General features: G+C 38.5%; 1 protein-coding gene across 1 annotated transcript in view; it reads right to left on the bottom strand.

Moving 5' to 3' along the window:
- Positions 1-2372: 2372 nt before the first annotated feature.
- The window catches only part of IMPG1 (interphotoreceptor matrix proteoglycan 1), a 56167-nt gene continuing 41248 nt past the window's right edge, over positions 2373-17291 (bottom strand). Inside the window, exons 13-19 of the mRNA XM_059843392.1 lie at positions 11616-12181; positions 10620-10839; positions 7159-7369; positions 5278-5454; positions 5000-5178; positions 4609-4692; positions 2373-2460 (exon numbers count right to left, since the gene is read on the bottom strand). Coding sequence (XP_059699375.1) covers positions 4661-4692; positions 5000-5178; positions 5278-5454; positions 7159-7369; positions 10620-10839; positions 11616-12181 — 1385 coding nt within the window. The 3' untranslated portion in view covers positions 2373-2460; positions 4609-4660. The remainder of the gene's footprint in view (positions 2461-4608; positions 4693-4999; positions 5179-5277; positions 5455-7158; positions 7370-10619; positions 10840-11615; positions 12182-17291) is intronic.

Below are 17291 nucleotides of genomic sequence, written 5' to 3'. Positions count from 1 at the left end.
TCTGACTTGTATCTTCTTACGGTTTTGTCTTTGAAGAGTTGAAGCATAAGGGTTAATTAAGTTATGAGAAAGGTAAAAATATTCCTTTGCTGGTTATGGCTGCTGTTTTTCCATGAGATATTTCTGGTGCTTAACCCTACTTTTTAAAGCTTTATTCTTGTAAAGATTTTGTCTTTACTTTCTAAGGTAAGTGTTCCTCCAACATAATATTCTGATATTAGAAAATTCTGATTATGTTATCTTAACTCTCAAGCTTCATTTCTCAGTATTTATTGAAACAAGTATCTTTTTACTTTCAGTACTTTTTTAAAACATTTATTGCTATCACTTCCAATATGTCTATCATTTGCTATGCTATGTACTCTGCATCCTTTTAATTTTAGATTGTGTCAGTCAGTGACTGGTGACACCAACTCTGCTGCTTGGAATGTGTGCACTGCGGGGGGAGCTTTATGTTTGGGATGGAGATGTGGTATTGCTTTTGTGGGGGTTTTGTTTGTTTGTGTTCCCCTTAGAGTCTAAGGGAACTTTCTCATCTTAAGGGCCAAATCACAGAGGTAGTTTTTTAATTTCAAAAGATTCAAGTAATTGGTTCGTTATCTAGGAAATGTAATTTTGTTTCAGTTTCCAGATGGCTTTTATCAGCAACTGTAACTTTATATCAGTTTTAAAGTAACTCGATGACCTTAAGTGCAAAATTAGGTACCACTTCAATTCCCTCTGAAATTTTCAAGTAAATAATTTTATTATGTTTTATTGAAATACAAAAGGTTTACGTCCAGCAAATATATTTGGTAATTAATAGTTGAGAGTGATAAATACAATCATGAATAATCATTATTAAAATACACAATTTAAAATTACTTATTTTTTAATCTGGCCAATGATAAGTAGTATAAGTTGAAATACACTAAACACATACAAAAATACATTTGTAATGGAAAAAAATGGAATGCTATCAGCATTCTTAATGCATTCTTAGCTTACATGAGCAATAGTGAAAAGCTAGCATTTGTAGGCGAGGATGACTTCCAGTGCCCTGCAAAAAGTACTTTTAAAGTAATTTTATTCTGAAGTGTAACTGTGTAAAAACCCATCTTAGGTTTCTTTCTTTATTTTTCTCTCCTACTTAAATAAAGTAAGTAAAACCACTATTTCAGCTGTAGAAACTCAACCTTGTGTTCTTGGTGCACTGCCTTCATCCGTACGCAGTCACCAGTTCCGGTGGTTTTGCAGGCAAACCCGTGCAGTTGTTTGGAATTCGTAAACAGTTCTTCTGAGCTGACTTGAGAAGGGAAATGAAAGTTCAGTCTTTGCTGTGGTAACTGCACGGCACGAAGTAAAAATTGTCACCAAAGTCAGCTGCTGTCCTGAATGCATGGAAGTTTCGCATCTGGATGAGGGGTTGTCATCCAGGATAGTCATGAACTTTGTAGAAGCTCAGTTTGAGCCGTAAGTACGACTTCTGGTGTGCACCAAGCAGCAAACCAGTGCCTGAATACAACACTGGTGCAGAATATAAATAGAGATATATACTCAAGAAAAAGATACTCAAGGTAAAATAATGCTCCTACTTGAATCAGTATTGTTGATTCATAAATTAATAAGCCTACAAAATACTTAATGGCCACCCATTGTCTGCTTGGATTTCTCCTACAAAAACTAACAGTAACCTCTCAAAATGATTTGTGTGGATACTGACTCTAAAGTGTAGATTCTCATGTGCAATTCTAATCTACTCATTATCAGGAGGGTGCTTGTGAATACAAATCTCATGTTCTGAAAAGATGAAACTCCACATATTGTACCTCAGCAAAAAGTTTGAAGTCTTAATTTCACTGTCACTTGAATTAAACAGTTAAGTGAATATGTAGGTATGTAAAAATGATGTGTTTATTAAAAGAAAAATAGGAATCTGATGTTCATAGAAACCCTTGAAAAATTAAATCCAACTTCTGTGTGATTTGCCATGTGAGCGTTCAGGGAGGGAATGAAGACGTTCCCAAATGCTTTTAATGTAGCCTTTGGTCAATGACAGCTCTAATTTCCATTCACCATTTGTATCAGTGTGTGTAAGGAAGATTAATAAAGGGGTATAGAAATGCACTGAAGCTCCATTAACATTTTTACCAAAATGGTTGTAACATACAATATTGAAAAATGTCACATTTCAGCAAAATCTGTTTCTAGCACTCAGCTCTTAAATAAAACAGTTAAGATGTGTAAGCACCAGAAGCTTAATGCATGCATGTTAAAAGTGGGAACTTCCTACCAGGCATCTTAGACATGCTCAAAAGCTGCTCAGCTTGGTCATTTGTTTTCCTTCAGTAAAACTATTTTTTTTTAATGTGCACTGCATTTTAGAGCCAAAATACTGTATCTTTAGGAATCCTTTATTTTTTTTTTCATACTCATCCTGAAGTCCAGTCTTGAATAATGCAGACCTTCTTTCTTGAATACCTATAAGACAAAGTCCTATAAGACATTTGAAAAGCATTGTTGAATTTGAAGGTGTACTATTAATCCAATAGCTAATAGGCAAGGTCCCACTAAAATCTGATAATTGTAGTTCATCATAAGAATCGAGCTTCGAGAAAAGACTTCAGGGAGACCTTCTAGTGGCCTGCAGTACCTAAAGGGGGCCCGAGAAGGAGGGAGAGAGACTTTTTGCAAGGGCAGGGACTAGAGGGAATGGCTTTAATGTGAAAGAGATTTACATTAGATGTAAGGAAGGAATTCTTAACTGTGAGGGTGGTGAGGCACTGGAAGAGATTGCCCAAAGAAGTAGTGGATGCACCATCCCTGGAGATGTTAAAGGTTGTTAGTTCCTGAAGGGTAAAACTCCACCCAATTAAAATTCCCTCTGAAAAGTAAGTTTTGCAATAATTTTCCATACAGTGATTGGAGAACTGAACTGGAGACATTTTTCATATTTGGGAAGAATTTGAAGGTTATTTTAGTTTTTACTGGAACTTTACACCTATTTTCATAGATGCCTTTATAAATACAGAGCTGTACTTACTCTAGATAATATGTCCTAAAAAGCTGTCACTGCTGTCATTACATATTGCAAACCAGAATTTAAATACTGAATTCTCAATTTGGCTACAAGCTCTAGATAGCCACATCCTGAAAATTTAGTTCAAGTGCTATATTCTATTTAAAAAATTTTAGCCCTGAAGGAGTTTTCTAGAGTGTGAAATCAAAGAGCTCCTCTTAGTTTCAGCTAATGAAAGGTGTTCTACTTTCATTTTCTTCTGCCATTGACTTTTTTTCAAATCATTAAAAACATGTTGAATCTAAGGGTGATGTAAACATTCACTGTGAACTTAGGTAGCAGTGAAAAATAGCCACCCAGTTTTTTGAAAACCCATTTCAATTTTGTGGTTGCTGGATTTCTCACTAAATGAATTTACTTAACTAGGTTCTGAGAAGAGCTTTGTCAATGTACTTTTGGCAATTCAAATATGGTCTAGATGACACAGACCGGGTTTTCTTTCACAGATGTGCCATTTTATTACTTTAATAAAATATTAATTCTTTTCCATGTAGAAATTTTAAGTAGTTTAGCTATTATGAAAGCTTATTGGTCTACAATTGCCCACAGGCACATTTCTTTTAAGGTGGGTGTAAAATACTAATTGCAAACATCTGTGCTTGTGCTTTTATGGCCAGTGAAGCGAGTTCATTCTTGAGTTTTCCAAACTTCTATTCCCTGCTGCTTTGTCCATCTCTACCTTTGACCATCTCTATCTTTGCATTCCAGTTACCCCATTTTCAGCTCAATCTGTAAATGTACTTGAAGAGACCAGATCTGGGAATGATGAAGATCAGTGACAATAAATATTTTCTTTATGGTATCTTTGCTTGTTCCTTTATTTGCATAACAACAAACATGTTAGGAGCCCAAGATTCATGTAGTTGATATCCTGTCTTCCAAAATGTCCAGCTAGTGCCAAGGGCACTCCTGTACTGGTATTCCCCACAAGAACAATGGGTGCTAACAGCTACAGCAAAATCTTTTTATTCCTAATCGGGCTGTAATTCAGAAAAATGAAAAATGGCAAAGTAAAAACTTTATTTTGTACCTATCAAGAGGACATACTCTGATACATCAGAAACAGTCTGCCAGTTTCAGAGGAAGTTTTGACTCAGCTTTTCTCCTTTCTGTCTTTTTCTCCCCCCCAAGGATACAAGGGGTTTCAAGTAGCAAAACTTAAAATAATACTCGAGATATGAGCAGTATTCTGCTCAAATTAGAATTCCTACATGTCAAACTCTATGTAGCTTAACCAGACAGAGTGGTCTGAGATTTTAAGTGAGCTAGTGCTGCTATTTAAACCTCTCCTTTGGATTGCATTTTGTGTTAATTTGTCATTTCAGGTATTTCTTCTTCTTTCACATGATCCAGTGACTGCCACATTACCACATGGTTGTACAAAATATAACTTTGTTGCATAAAAACATTTAAGAAAAAAATGTAGTTGTCATATCAAACATCAAAAAATCTGAGCTTTTCTTTGTATGCAATTACTACAAAGAGGCTCTCTGGTGACATTAACAATGGGACACAACAGATTTTTAAGGTTCTTGAAAATAGTCACAAACCTTGGTTTTGTCTGGCTGATGCTGGAAACGAAGAATTCCAGAGACTAACTTGTCAGTCTTGGTTTTGTAAACTCATCTGGTGACCTACAAGAGTAAAAAAAACAGACCATTAATTATTTCTCTAAATGTCTAAAAGCACTCAGCTAGGATAGACTGCCAGAGCCATGCAAGAGAGCTGTAAGAAAAGCAGTTCTACAGTCCTGTTATGAAAACTACTCTGCAGTAAGTGTGGAAAGCAATGAATGCATTAGTACTTTCAGTTCTGAAATTGCCAAGCAAGAGTGTAGCTTCAAGTTTGATTTAGTTGTGGAGTTAATACATGAAGGTGGACCTGTTATTTCAGGGGGGGCTGTTTGCTGGGGGATGAGAAAGGGATTTCCATGCAGTTTACCTCCAGGCTGAATTGTGTTTTCAAGTTCATGCAATGCTTCGTGATTAAGGATCTCTGAGGAACTGAGACAAGCACTTACACTGCAAGCCGAGTGACAAAATCTAGATAGGGATTCATCATGTTCAAAAGCAGGATTAATCCTTACAGCATTTTCTGGATTGCTGCTGAGAGCAGGACGTCTACAATGCAGAACATTTTTGTTTAGGTAAGATTTTAAATTGCAAAAGAAACAAAAGGAATATTTTGAAATGTGAAGGAAAAGATTGTGAGCAGCTTACTGCAAATTAGAGTTTCTTTTGCATTTTCTTCTTATCTTAATAATTAAAATGATGAAAAGAAAACCAAGGCTTCCTAAGCCAAGAATGAGAGGTTTAAAAATGAAGGGTTGTGTGGGTTCTGGAACAAATTTTGCACAGCGCTGTCCTTGGTAAAGCTGGTGTCTACGTACAGGGCATCTAAAATAAGGAAAGGAAGAGAAAAAATGTACAGAACTTCAAGGCAAAAAATAATGAGTATCCTAAACAAAAAGAAAGGAAAATCTGCAATGTAATGTGAACTCATTATTTCCACTACAAATAATTATGTGTCTGCATGAAAATAATGTGATTGATGATAGAGAAAGATAATATTTTTACATTTGAGAGTGAGTTTTAAATAAAAAGACACTGACATATACCTTGCTGACCTACAAATTTCGAGGAAATAATGCATTTTAAATATTTCTGACAAATTTCTGACCCCACCGGTAACATTTGTAGTTTAGAACTTTAGAAGTTCAAGTATGTTTTAAGGTAATGTCTGAACACAACTTTGAAGCTCATATTCTGTTTACTGGTGATTTCACTCTGGGGAGCAAGGTCTGAAATAAAAGTTCTACTACAAATAGCAGGACTCTACTCCTCTTTTAAGACAAGGGGAAAGTGAATTTGCAGGAGCATGAAGGCTAGTTGTAGGCCATAATCTTCTCTCTGACAGTACAAGTTTGCACAAGCTGTCAGTCCGACACTGGTGGGAATTCGTGACTTGCTCTAATTCACAAAAAAAATTCATGTATTACTTTTAGTACTTTTATCATTCCTCATGGTGGTTTGGTTATACCCGTACAGTCAGGGTTTTTCTGGATGGGGAAAGGGCTATTTTCCTTAGTGCATCAGTCTTGGAGGAGTAGGTCAGACCCCTTGCTACCTCAGCGAAGTCTTGAAGAGGACCTTTCTAGGTCACAGGCTGATTTCCAGTACTAAATGCTGCAGCTGCTGTACTGTGACTCTGAAAGTCAGGCAGTAACTGTGGTGAATTCAATATAATTCCTGTGATGCCCATTGAAGAAAATTAATTTTGGTAGTTGGGTTGTTACAGTGAATAATTTGAATAATTTCTCCAGTTAATTTTTGACGTTAATCCTAAGTAAGGTAAAAGATGTATTGTTAATCTAGTCAAAGTATTGAGAGAAAATAAACAAATGCAAGAATTGTAACTTGATTCTTGGTTCTGTACATGGCTGGTCAGCTACTGTGTTCCAGTCTAGTATACAGTTTCACATAATGCTCTGAATTGTTGAGTCTTACAACAAGAAGAAACTTGATACTTTGAAAAAGAGAGTAAATATGTTCAAGTACTGTGTAGTTCTCAGTATTGACTTAAAATAATTCCATTTAAAAATCCTTAAGAAATATATTTGCAGTAAGGAAGAGCTGCTAATCTTCAAGTCTTTCCCAGAAATCCCTGAAAGAAGCTTCAGCCTTCATGTGCTTTATTGGGTAGACTGGAATCACAGTCTGTATGAATAAAGATTTCCTTCTTAATATATCTTACAAAAAATGTAACTTCTTAAAGTGCTACAATGTAATCAGTAGCAAAACTGTGAATGTGTTATTTCATTTTTCCAAAATGTGTTTGGAAATCTGAAATGAATGCATGCCTTTGTGTGTGTCATCACTGCCAATGATGCTGAACTTCTAATAAATTTCTGAAGCATCTTTAAAAAGAACTAGATCATAATGTTCTGTGTACACTAACAGGCAGAAATTGATTTATCCATGGTGAGTCTATTTATACTTCAGAAGGGTATTTACAGCGTGACTTACAGCATCCGAACGAAGAGCTTTTGGCTTATTAGCATGGTTTATGGGGCTGTTAACAGAATTCATCAATCTCTTTACCTGCAGACAGCTCCCCTTCCTGGCACCAGCTCACACTTGCCGCCGTTGACGCAGAGGTGGGGCTGCAGCTCGCACAGGCTCCGGCAGGGCAGCCCGTCCTGGCTGGCATAGCCAGGCTTGCAAAGGCAGTCGGCCTCCCTTGTCCACTCGTTCAGCACGCACTCGGAAAACTTGTCACAAGCCATGAATTTGCATGGGTCCGCCTGATCAGCTGCAAAGGATGGGTAAATCATTAACTGGAGCGTTATCCCAAAGGGCCTTGGCAGGGCTTGTGGCAGCCAGAGAAAACAGCTCGTGTTTACTGGCCTGCCACTTGGCTGGGCTGATAGGAGGGTGTTGTCCAGCATGGAGGGACACACAGGACACAGCCAGTTCATGTTGACATCTGCACTGATTTACCCCATCTCTGTTAAGCAGTGAGTTTGTTTTCATCTCACTGACAAGGATTTTCACATTTGGATGATTTTACCCTGGTTTTGCTGTGCATACTCACATACATGCATACTCATGGATCCTGTACTACAGCCTTAAGTGAGAGAAACAATTTCAACTCTAATGATGTGTTCTTAAACACATAATTTAGGACATGACAGAGGAATGGAATTTAATTATTGAACATTGCACAATACTAAGACCTGCAATGTACAAATACAATCATATTCCAAAGAATATGCTTACAGGCTTTGTAGTGTTGGGTTTTTTGTGTGTGGGTGGGTTTTTTTTTTTGTTTATTTGGGATTTTTTTGTTTGTGCTGTTGTTGCTGTTGTTGTTGTTATTTTGGAGTTTGTTTGTTTGTTGGGAGTTTCTGTTTTGGTTTTTTTGGTGTAAGTTTTTTTGTGTGGTGGTATGTTAACATTGGGAAAGCCTGCTTAGTTTTATGTTTTGTTTTTTAAATATTAGTAAGGGATGCCTCTGTGAGATTATGGGAAAAGGACTCTGCTGATGTTCATGGGAAGGCCCAAATCAGAAACAGCTCTTACACAAGTCTGCTTCTCCTTTCCCATTCTCTGCCAACCCAAATTGTACTGATGGGGTGATGAGGAGGAGGGCTGCATCCACCTGTCCTGTCTCATGGAGTCTGTTTCCTGGGTACCATGGGGCAAAAAACCTTAGAAGGCAAAAGGTGAGAAGCAGATCAGGGGACACAAATCCCATTCCTGTCATCAAACAGCCCCAGTGAAATGTATGAATCCAGAAAGGAAAACAAACAAACAAAAAAAAGGTGGACAAAACTAGGAAGAGAGAGCAGAGAAGGAAATGGGAGCAGGAATACAGGTATGAGCTGGGCTCTGTGGCCCTTTATAATGATGTAGTTTAAAGGGAAGGTTTGTACTGGATATTGCAGCTTGTAACTGGGATGAGTTTGCTTCTGCAGCCATTCATGCTCTGTACACCAGATGCTCACTAATACTAATTTAAATGAAAAATGAAGATTGCATTTGTTATAGGAGTACTGGAAATCTCAGACACACACTGGGATATGCTTCAGGGGTAGAAATGAATCCATCAGAGCTGGTCACTTATAATCCCTTGACAATTTTATGGCTAATTCCTGGTTTTTATTTTTGACTAGTGGGTTTTAGTGTGCACCATTTCCCTTTGCTATATTCAGTGTGCATGTTGGCTTGATATGTGCTTTGCTCCTGGATTGGGAATGTCAGCACAGGTAAACTCCAACAACAAGCAGGGCTTGGCTCGAGCATTTGGGTGGGCTGAGCTCTTGTGATAATATTTCATCTTCCTTATGCACACACGTTCATATTTTGTTATATTTTCTGTTTCCACAGAAATTAATTATTAATGATTTTTTAAAAAATCAATTATAAAAAATAATTATTAGTTATTAATTATTAAGTACTAATGAAATATTTTGTGCAGGTATTTTGAAAAGTCCTTCTTTACAGTACTATTTATGACCAGTGCAGTCAGCCCTTTGCAGCTGCTGACTCTTGGTACAGATTTTGGACTGTCAGTTCCCATCCATGTTTCACTTTGGTAGAACATCGTTACCACTAGATGGCTCTCAGTTTCACATAAAGAGGAATTTGCTTCTATTACCTTAACTTGATACACAGGTTGGGGTTTATTTTTTTGGTATGTTTTCTGAAATTAAAACGCATCTGGCTTTGACACACCTGTACTGGAATATACTGGCTTTGTAAACACAATTTCTTCTATTTTGACTCTATAGGCTACTTTATAAACTATATATACTACTATATATTACTTCATAAGCTTATAAGCCTCGAAAAAACAGCTCTTTCCACAACCTCTCTGTAATGAATTCTCTGTTTTCTTGATATAATGTTGAAATACCGTATCAATAAAGCATATCAGATGAAGATGAAAGACTAAAATTTTTTTCTGAATTTTCATTTTAGGATCTTTCTTATTTTAATTTTTATTTAATGAAAATTAATTACTAAAGCAGGGAACATATGGCAGCCCAAAGTCCACTGTTTATAATTAATTAATTTGATACTTTATTCATCGAATATCAGTTTATCATGGTTTATTTGATGGGTAGAATACTGTGATTTTGTTAGCTTTCTTTACCACTAGCTACCTATGCTTTTAGTGGCCACAAAGACATATGTATAATGAAAACTGGTTAGAAACTGAATTGTAAATGGATTTTTGTTCCAGAATTGTCATAGATCTGATAAAAAAGACAGCTTGAGGGATCTGCATACCTTTGCTATTGTACTTCTCCATGACAATGAAATTAAATTCAACTCTGAAATAATTACCAGAGCCTGAAAACAGATTCAGGCTTCAAATTTATAAAATAGTGTAGTTTTTGAAAACACTAAGTTTTTGGTGTAAGAATAGTATCCAGATAGGTAGTTATTGACTCCCTACTGTTTAGCAAAGACTACAAACTTATTTGAAAGATAAAAAAAAGTTACTTGAAAGATAAAATAGAGGGATTCTAGAATTACAAATCTTTGGAGTACTACATATAGTCATGCCCAATTAGTGAGTGTCTGTAGAATCCAATTGTTCCTACACACTGTCTCCTTTTGTTTTGAATGCTGTATCCCTTTAAAAAAAGATCTAATGATGCTCTAAACCATGATTTGCTTACAACACTGCAATAACAATCAGAAATTGTTTCCATACTCCAGTGCAAGACCTGCATGTCAAACCTGCCAACTGCACATGAGCATTTCTTATACCTGTCTTCACCCAGTACTTATTCTCGAGATCACTCTGTCTCTGAAAGGCAGCTGGTGAACATGCACAGCCCAACAGCTCCACCCAGCTTTTCATTACAGTAAGAAAATACATCTGCAGAGAATTTGCAACATCCTTTTATATCTTATTACCCCCTATCACTGGGAGGATATTGCTAATGTGGTTCTTTTCAACACAGTCACACTTCTGAAGCTGTAACAGTCTGAAAAAAGATTGTCTGGTTAGTTTTGATTTAGCACATACATTAGTAATGCAATCTTACCTGGCTCAATATCCAGGGAATAGCTGTCAATCTCCAAATTGAGATGCTGGGCTGCAGCATCACAGAAATCTTCCAAAACACAGTGTACTGCTTCTGTGATATTGTATGGCACTGTCTTGGCAAATTTCATTTTGCTGTTCACGATCACACTTCCGTTCCTGAAGTTGAGAATTTCCAAGTGCTTAAAACCTGTAAGGTTGGACTGAAGGTATGGAAGTAACTGCAAAACAGAAATTTGCCTTTATTTTAACTTACTGTCAGTGTCTACCTGCTATTCATTTCTCTTTTAGTCATTTTTCATTATCAAGTACACACATCACTGATTTATTTCCCTGAGTTTAATACAATTGTTAAGCTCCATGAACAAATTAACTTTTCTGTTTAGCAGTATCTTCTGGATTTCTGCTCTTTTCTCAATAATGTATTGAGATGGATGGGCAGCAATTTCCCCTGTAATGAAATGCATAGCAGCTGGGAAGTTTATTCATCTGGAAGAGAAAAAAATTACCTCACTCAAAAGCCAACTTTAATTATATTCAAACATTCAATCCAGGCAGGTTAGGGCACAGTATAATAGGCATGTTAAAGCTGAGCTGACCTGTGCCCTATTGTACCAGCAGAGAAAATCCATATCTAATCACAGTCCATGCTATGATATATTTTTAAAAGCCTATTTTTAAATGCAGCAAGCAGACACAAGTCTCAGATATAATCAGCACTGCTGTACTGTTGACGTGGATCTAAGAAAAAGCCAAATAAATTACATGTTAGGCATATATCGGGGTTCTCTTGATCAAGCAAAATCTTTCATCACTGACTTTATAAACTCTGTCTTGAGGCTCTAAGAGCATTCCAGGCTTATGGATCCCTTAAGATACAGCTTATCAGACTGAACTGTAGTGGGGTTTAGCATTGTTAAAATACTGTGCATTTCAGTGTGTGCCTTTAAACTGCACCCAGCTCCCACACATGCTGTTCAAGTTGATTTTCACCCACCAACTGCATGAACTGTTGTTCCAGTGCCTTGTACTCTGTGGAGCTCCTGTTGAAGAGGTCATCAGAGAAGTGCATGTTGGTTACCCTCAGGCTGAAGAAAACCACGAGCTCTTTGCCTTTGGCCGCAGTGGTCATGGAGCTGGTGGTGACATACTTGAGCACGGGCGCTGGGGTGGTCTCTGCAGGCTCCGTGGTCAGCACTGGGATGTAGCCACTGCCCTGCTCGCCCTCGTCCAGCGCGGCCGTGCTCGCCGCGCCCACCCGGTCCAGCTCGGCGGCGATGTCCTGCACGCCCATCCTGGTGCCAGCCGCGGGAGCGCCCTCGGGGGCGCCCACTGAGGAACCCGGTAACTCAAGGGACTGCTCGATGATCTCAGAGGGGCTGTAGGAAGGGCTGGTGGCTGCAGGCAGCGGTGCTATTGGTGGCAGCACATCGGTAATGACAGCTCCAGGCTGCACGGTAGAGACGTCACTTGGAGCAGTAAAGAAAGGCAACCCTTCATAAGTGCTGGCTGCAGCAAAAATGTCATCACCTGATGATTCTGGTTCTTCCATGATCTTAACTGCTGCAGGAAAACACAATAAAACCAAGTTAGCTATGCTGAAAAGCAGCATAAAAAGCATCAAGCACGGAAAAAAATGTATATGGTATTTCCACTCAAACATTTTTAACAATAAGTTTAACTTTATCTAAATATGAAAAGGTTAACACCATCACCAAGAAGGTCTACTGGAACAAGATACCTTATACACGTGTTTGAGTGATGGGTTTTTGCAGGTTCTATGTTTAATAGTTACTCTTGGCAGGTCTTTCCTGAACCTTTAAAGCACATTCTTGTTCTGAAGGAACATAATCACACTGTCAGTTTGTATTGTCTGAAAGGGGAGATTGGAGCTTTGAGCTCTCTGCTTGGAACACTTGTATGCCAGAGTCATTCTGCTTCCCTCTGTGAAAAGTTAAAGCTATTATTTGCCAGTAATCATAAAATGTGATTACAAAAACAATACAGCCCTTCTAGATGCAAACTGTGCCAATTTATCCAAAAGCCAACAGCAGCAATGAAAAAATATTCAAACCTTAAGAAGCCATCTACTGCACTTGAAGCAGATTTTTTTTGATATTCCTGTTGGGGCTTGGCATGGATCTAGGATATGTGAGAACTGTAGTTGAAATCCAAACCTAAAGTGCCACGAATGTGACTCTGAATTCGGCTTGCAGCTACCTGGCCACAATGACTTCACAATAAATTATGTCCTCCACCAAGCCACCTGCCCAGACTGGTGCCTTTGTCCTTTTCCAGTGCTATACCATTCTTCATGTGGAACTTTTAGCAGCCTCCTCCAGGCATAAACACTTATCAGCAGTAAGGAAAGAAATTTTTCTCCCACTGATCAACTCTTCCTTTCCCACATCCTAATTTCCTCCCAGTGGCCAATGAAAATATGAAAGGAGAGCAAAGTTTTGCATTGGGAATATCCTTCCCTGAATGAGGAGGCAATTGTCCTGCCACCTCATTTCAATAAAAGCTCCAGATCCTCTTTTGCCATGTCCTCTTGTTTCTTGTATGATTAAGGATACGGACAGATTAGAAAAGCAAAGCCTAGTGATGTTCTCTGTTTACAAAGCTCTTGCTATTGCTTGTTATGCTGATAAGGAGTGAGTGTCACTTATCAGTTAAGAGATCTCAGAACAGCTTCACTAGCATTAGTGCCTGAGGCAGGATGATCTACTGATGGGATGAGCCTGCAGTTCCACAGACATCTCTCTCAGCACTAGAGCACACACTCCAGCACACACCATTGTGATGGCATTTGTTAGGCAGATTATATTTTAGGAAGAGAACTACAGGAGAAAGATGTACTGAAGTGGCTTTGAAATTGCAGCAAATTTGAAGCAGAAATACACAGCCATACATATATTGCATGCCTGGCATTCAGCTGTGTATATATATACATATGGTCTATACATAGACTATAAAGGTCTTCTGGCATCCTCTTATTACAAGCAAAGTAACTTAAAAGGCCTTGAGGGCATACCAAGATGATCTCTGAGCATCTATCACCTGTTTTCATAAGCTGCCAGTTCTTAGCAATCACTGTGTCTCGAGCTGAAAGAGACAGACAGCAAGTGAGTGACCCCACAGTTTGTGTTGGTTCCTGTCAGTAAATGGGCTCACATCAAGGGCTGCTGGGCACCTACTGTGGCACAGCACCAGTCCCAAACCCAGGGATCACTGGCCTGTTCTTTGTCTAACAGGTGTTGCGTTAGTGCTGCAAGACTTGCCTACACAAGTGGCATGTTGAAATCAGCTGTACAATGACTTGCAGCTGGTTTTACCAAGATTTTCCTCTATCTACACAAGGCTTCAATAAAATTAAATCCTAAGAAGTTAGGAACTATGGATGAAACAGAGAGGACCTAGACATTTCATAGAATCAAAGAATGGTTTGGGTTGGAAAGGAACCCAGAAATATCTAGTCCAGCCCCCCTGCCATGGGGAGGTACACCTTCCACTACACCAACTTGCTCAAGGCTACATCCCACCTGATCTTGAACTTCCGGGGATGCAGCATTCACAACTTGCCTGGGTAACTTGTTCCAGTGGCTCAACACCCTCACAGTATAGAATTTCTTCCTAATATCTAACCTAAATCTACACTCTTTCTCCCATTCTCCCTTGTCCTGTCTCTACATGGCTTTGTAAAAGATCCCTGTCCAACTTTCTTGTACACCTCCTTTAGGTAGTGGAATGAGTAAGGCTCTCCCCAGAACTTTCTTTTCTCTAGGCTCAACAAGCCCAGCTCTGTCATCCTGTCTCCATAGGAGAGGGGCTCCTGCCCTTTGACCATCTTCATGGCCCTCCTCTGGACTCCATGGTCTTTTTTGTGCTGGGGGAGCCAGAGCTGAACAGAGTACTCCAGGTGGGTTGTGACAAGAGTGGAATTCAGAACTGAATTACCTCCCTTGACCTGCTAGTCAGTGAAATGAAAATCAAAATCCCAACCCTTTGCATTTAAAATGTTGGGTTTATATATAACATCAATATATATTGATTTGCAGACTAGATGTAAAGAAAACACCTTTTTTATTATGAGATTGGTGAAACACTGGAACATGCTGCCCAGAGAGGTGGTGGATGCTGCATCCCTGGAAATGTTGAAGGTCAGATTGCATGGGACTCTGAGCAACCTAATCCAGCTGAAGATGGTCCTGTTTATTGTAAAGGGGTTGAACTAGATGGCCTTTAAAGGTCCCTCCCAATCAAACTGATTCTATGAATCTGTGAATCCATATGCACATAAAAATATGTATAAAATTTTGTAACAGAACACAAAATACACTTGCATTGTTCAACACAAGGGAATTATTTGTGAAAACTTCACCAATTTGCTTTTTAGATGAGATTTTCACATCAGAAGACAATTATGTTATGAAACCTCTACAAGTACAAACACAGAAGATTTAGACACTCAGTCTCAGCATATTTCAGCATAAAGTTTAGTCTACAGAACTATCATTCAGGTGTAGGGAATCCACAGAGTGCACAAAATAAGTCAATGAAATCAAGTATACTCCCAGAGTAACCACACTGAAGGTTAAACAATACAATGGAATTAAAAGCTGATGTCTGCAATAAAAACTGCAACTCAAATTTCAGCCACCTTTTATCCTCCCACAAAGTTGTTCACTGAACCCCCCCAGACTTTTTTTTTTGTACTGCATAGCCAAGGCAGGACAGTATTGTACCAAGAGTGTTATTACAAAAATTAAACATCTGTTGGCAAAGACATGAAAACACTAAATTAAGAGGCAAGTTCCTGTGCCCATGCTATATTAAGTCTTTGTAAAAGGAGTTGTCCATGTAGACATTTATTCCCTGCTGAGGAAATGAAATACATAGATTTGACTTATGAGAAAAAAAATCAACTGCCATTTCAACAACTTTATTTTAGGTATCTGATTAGTTGGTCCTCATATCTTTTTAAATGAGGGAAACCCTTCTAATTGACCATGAATAAGGAGCAATTGTTAGGGAAAGGTCAAATTGTCATGAGACATTTTCCTAGTGGGTTTGCATTAATGAGCAGGCCCAGGATGTTATACTTTAGGAGGTCCTGGCTTTTCCTTTCATTCATGAGCGTAATAAGCAATGTCATATTTTCCAGATCCACTGGTGAGAATTCTGTACATGTTCTGTATATGAAAGCTACAGTGCTACAATGTCTATGCATAGTTTGGCATATTTGCTGGCTGAAAGGAATAACCAAAGAAGAGAAAAGTGTGCAGTTAAGAGATTGGTTCATAATACAGAGTAAGAATCACCTTGTGTGCAAGCTCTGCTGATGCCAATACCAGATGGATACAGAAGGTAGCTGCATTCAAATTTACATATTTTGTTGGTGCCTGAAATGTCACTAAATCCCTGGACACAGGACTCCTGTGTAGAGACAAAGTGCTGAATTCATGTTTGAGACCTTTAATTTTTAAGTAGGGCCCAAGTCAAATGAGGATTAAGAGAAGAGGATCGTTAACCTAATGTGTCACAGCATCTCCCAACACATGATTACTGATTACATTCATCTTTCTAACTGCAAAGCCAAGCCAAAAGAGCTCTAATGATCTCAGACTGTCATTCTGTCTGTCTGGACCCTCCAGAAGCGAGGTTCAGTGTCCATTAAAGCCATAGAATTCTTTCCCCACTGACTCCAGAGAACCTGAGTTGTGGTGTGGGAATGCATACCACCTCTCCTCCATCCTCCAGTCCTAAAAACTCTTTTCTCTATTAACCTTTTTCCTTAGCATCCACACTGGAGCTCTTGACTAGTCTAACTTTTCATGGGACAGCCTGAGAGCACAGCTCTAGCTCTGCTCTCCATTACTGTGGTGTTCTGTGTAACTCATGGAAGCCTTCATCTTATTTTGAAAATTTGCACACCTTACAGCTTCATTATCAATGTTCTCAGCACCAAAGATAAATGTGTTATGACATTGCCCTCATCTCACTGGCATCTTTACCATGAATTCTTTTTGGGATGTCAACAGTATTATTTACTTCTGCAACGACTGAAGAAATAAAAAGCAAAGAACTATTCTCTTGTTCCATTGCATAAAGATTAAGAGCAAACCATTAAGAAAAAAGCCAAGACCTGACTGCTTTTATTGCTCTGCAACTTTTCCCTCACAGTAGCCAAGTCTGCCCGAGAGCAGCAGAATGATACAGCTCACTGAAGTCTCACTGTCCATAAACATTTCACTGGTGCAAGTCAGCCAGTCTTACTCAACTTACACTGAATTTTCAGTACAGCTAAAGAATTCTCTTTATGTAAGGCCTGAGGGTCAGTATTTTGATTGCTCCATCTGTCCTTGGGAATGGAAACTCCCCTAGACTTTATGGAAGTTTGTCTGTTGCAGAAGGGAGACACATCTGCCTTTAATAATTTCATATTTGGTCTCTGTAAAAGTACGAGCCCTCTGAAATACCAGTTTCTCGTGGGATTAAAAATTCATTCTTTCTTTGATTATCATTTTGACGTGCATTGGCCATAGCATGGCTGAAAATAGTAATTCAACTTGCTGTTTTATAAATATATTTATATAAATAATTAGCTGTTTTATAAAGGACTTCTGTTACTTCAATCAAAAGTTTTCTGAAAAAGACTTTCTGTAAAGCTTTG

The sequence above is a fragment of the Haemorhous mexicanus genome, chromosome 3, assembly GCF_027477595.1.
Source record: "Haemorhous mexicanus isolate bHaeMex1 chromosome 3, bHaeMex1.pri, whole genome shotgun sequence".
Classification (NCBI taxonomy): Eukaryota; Metazoa; Chordata; class Aves; order Passeriformes; family Fringillidae; genus Haemorhous; species Haemorhous mexicanus.
This window is presented reverse-complemented; position numbering and strand designations above follow the sequence as displayed.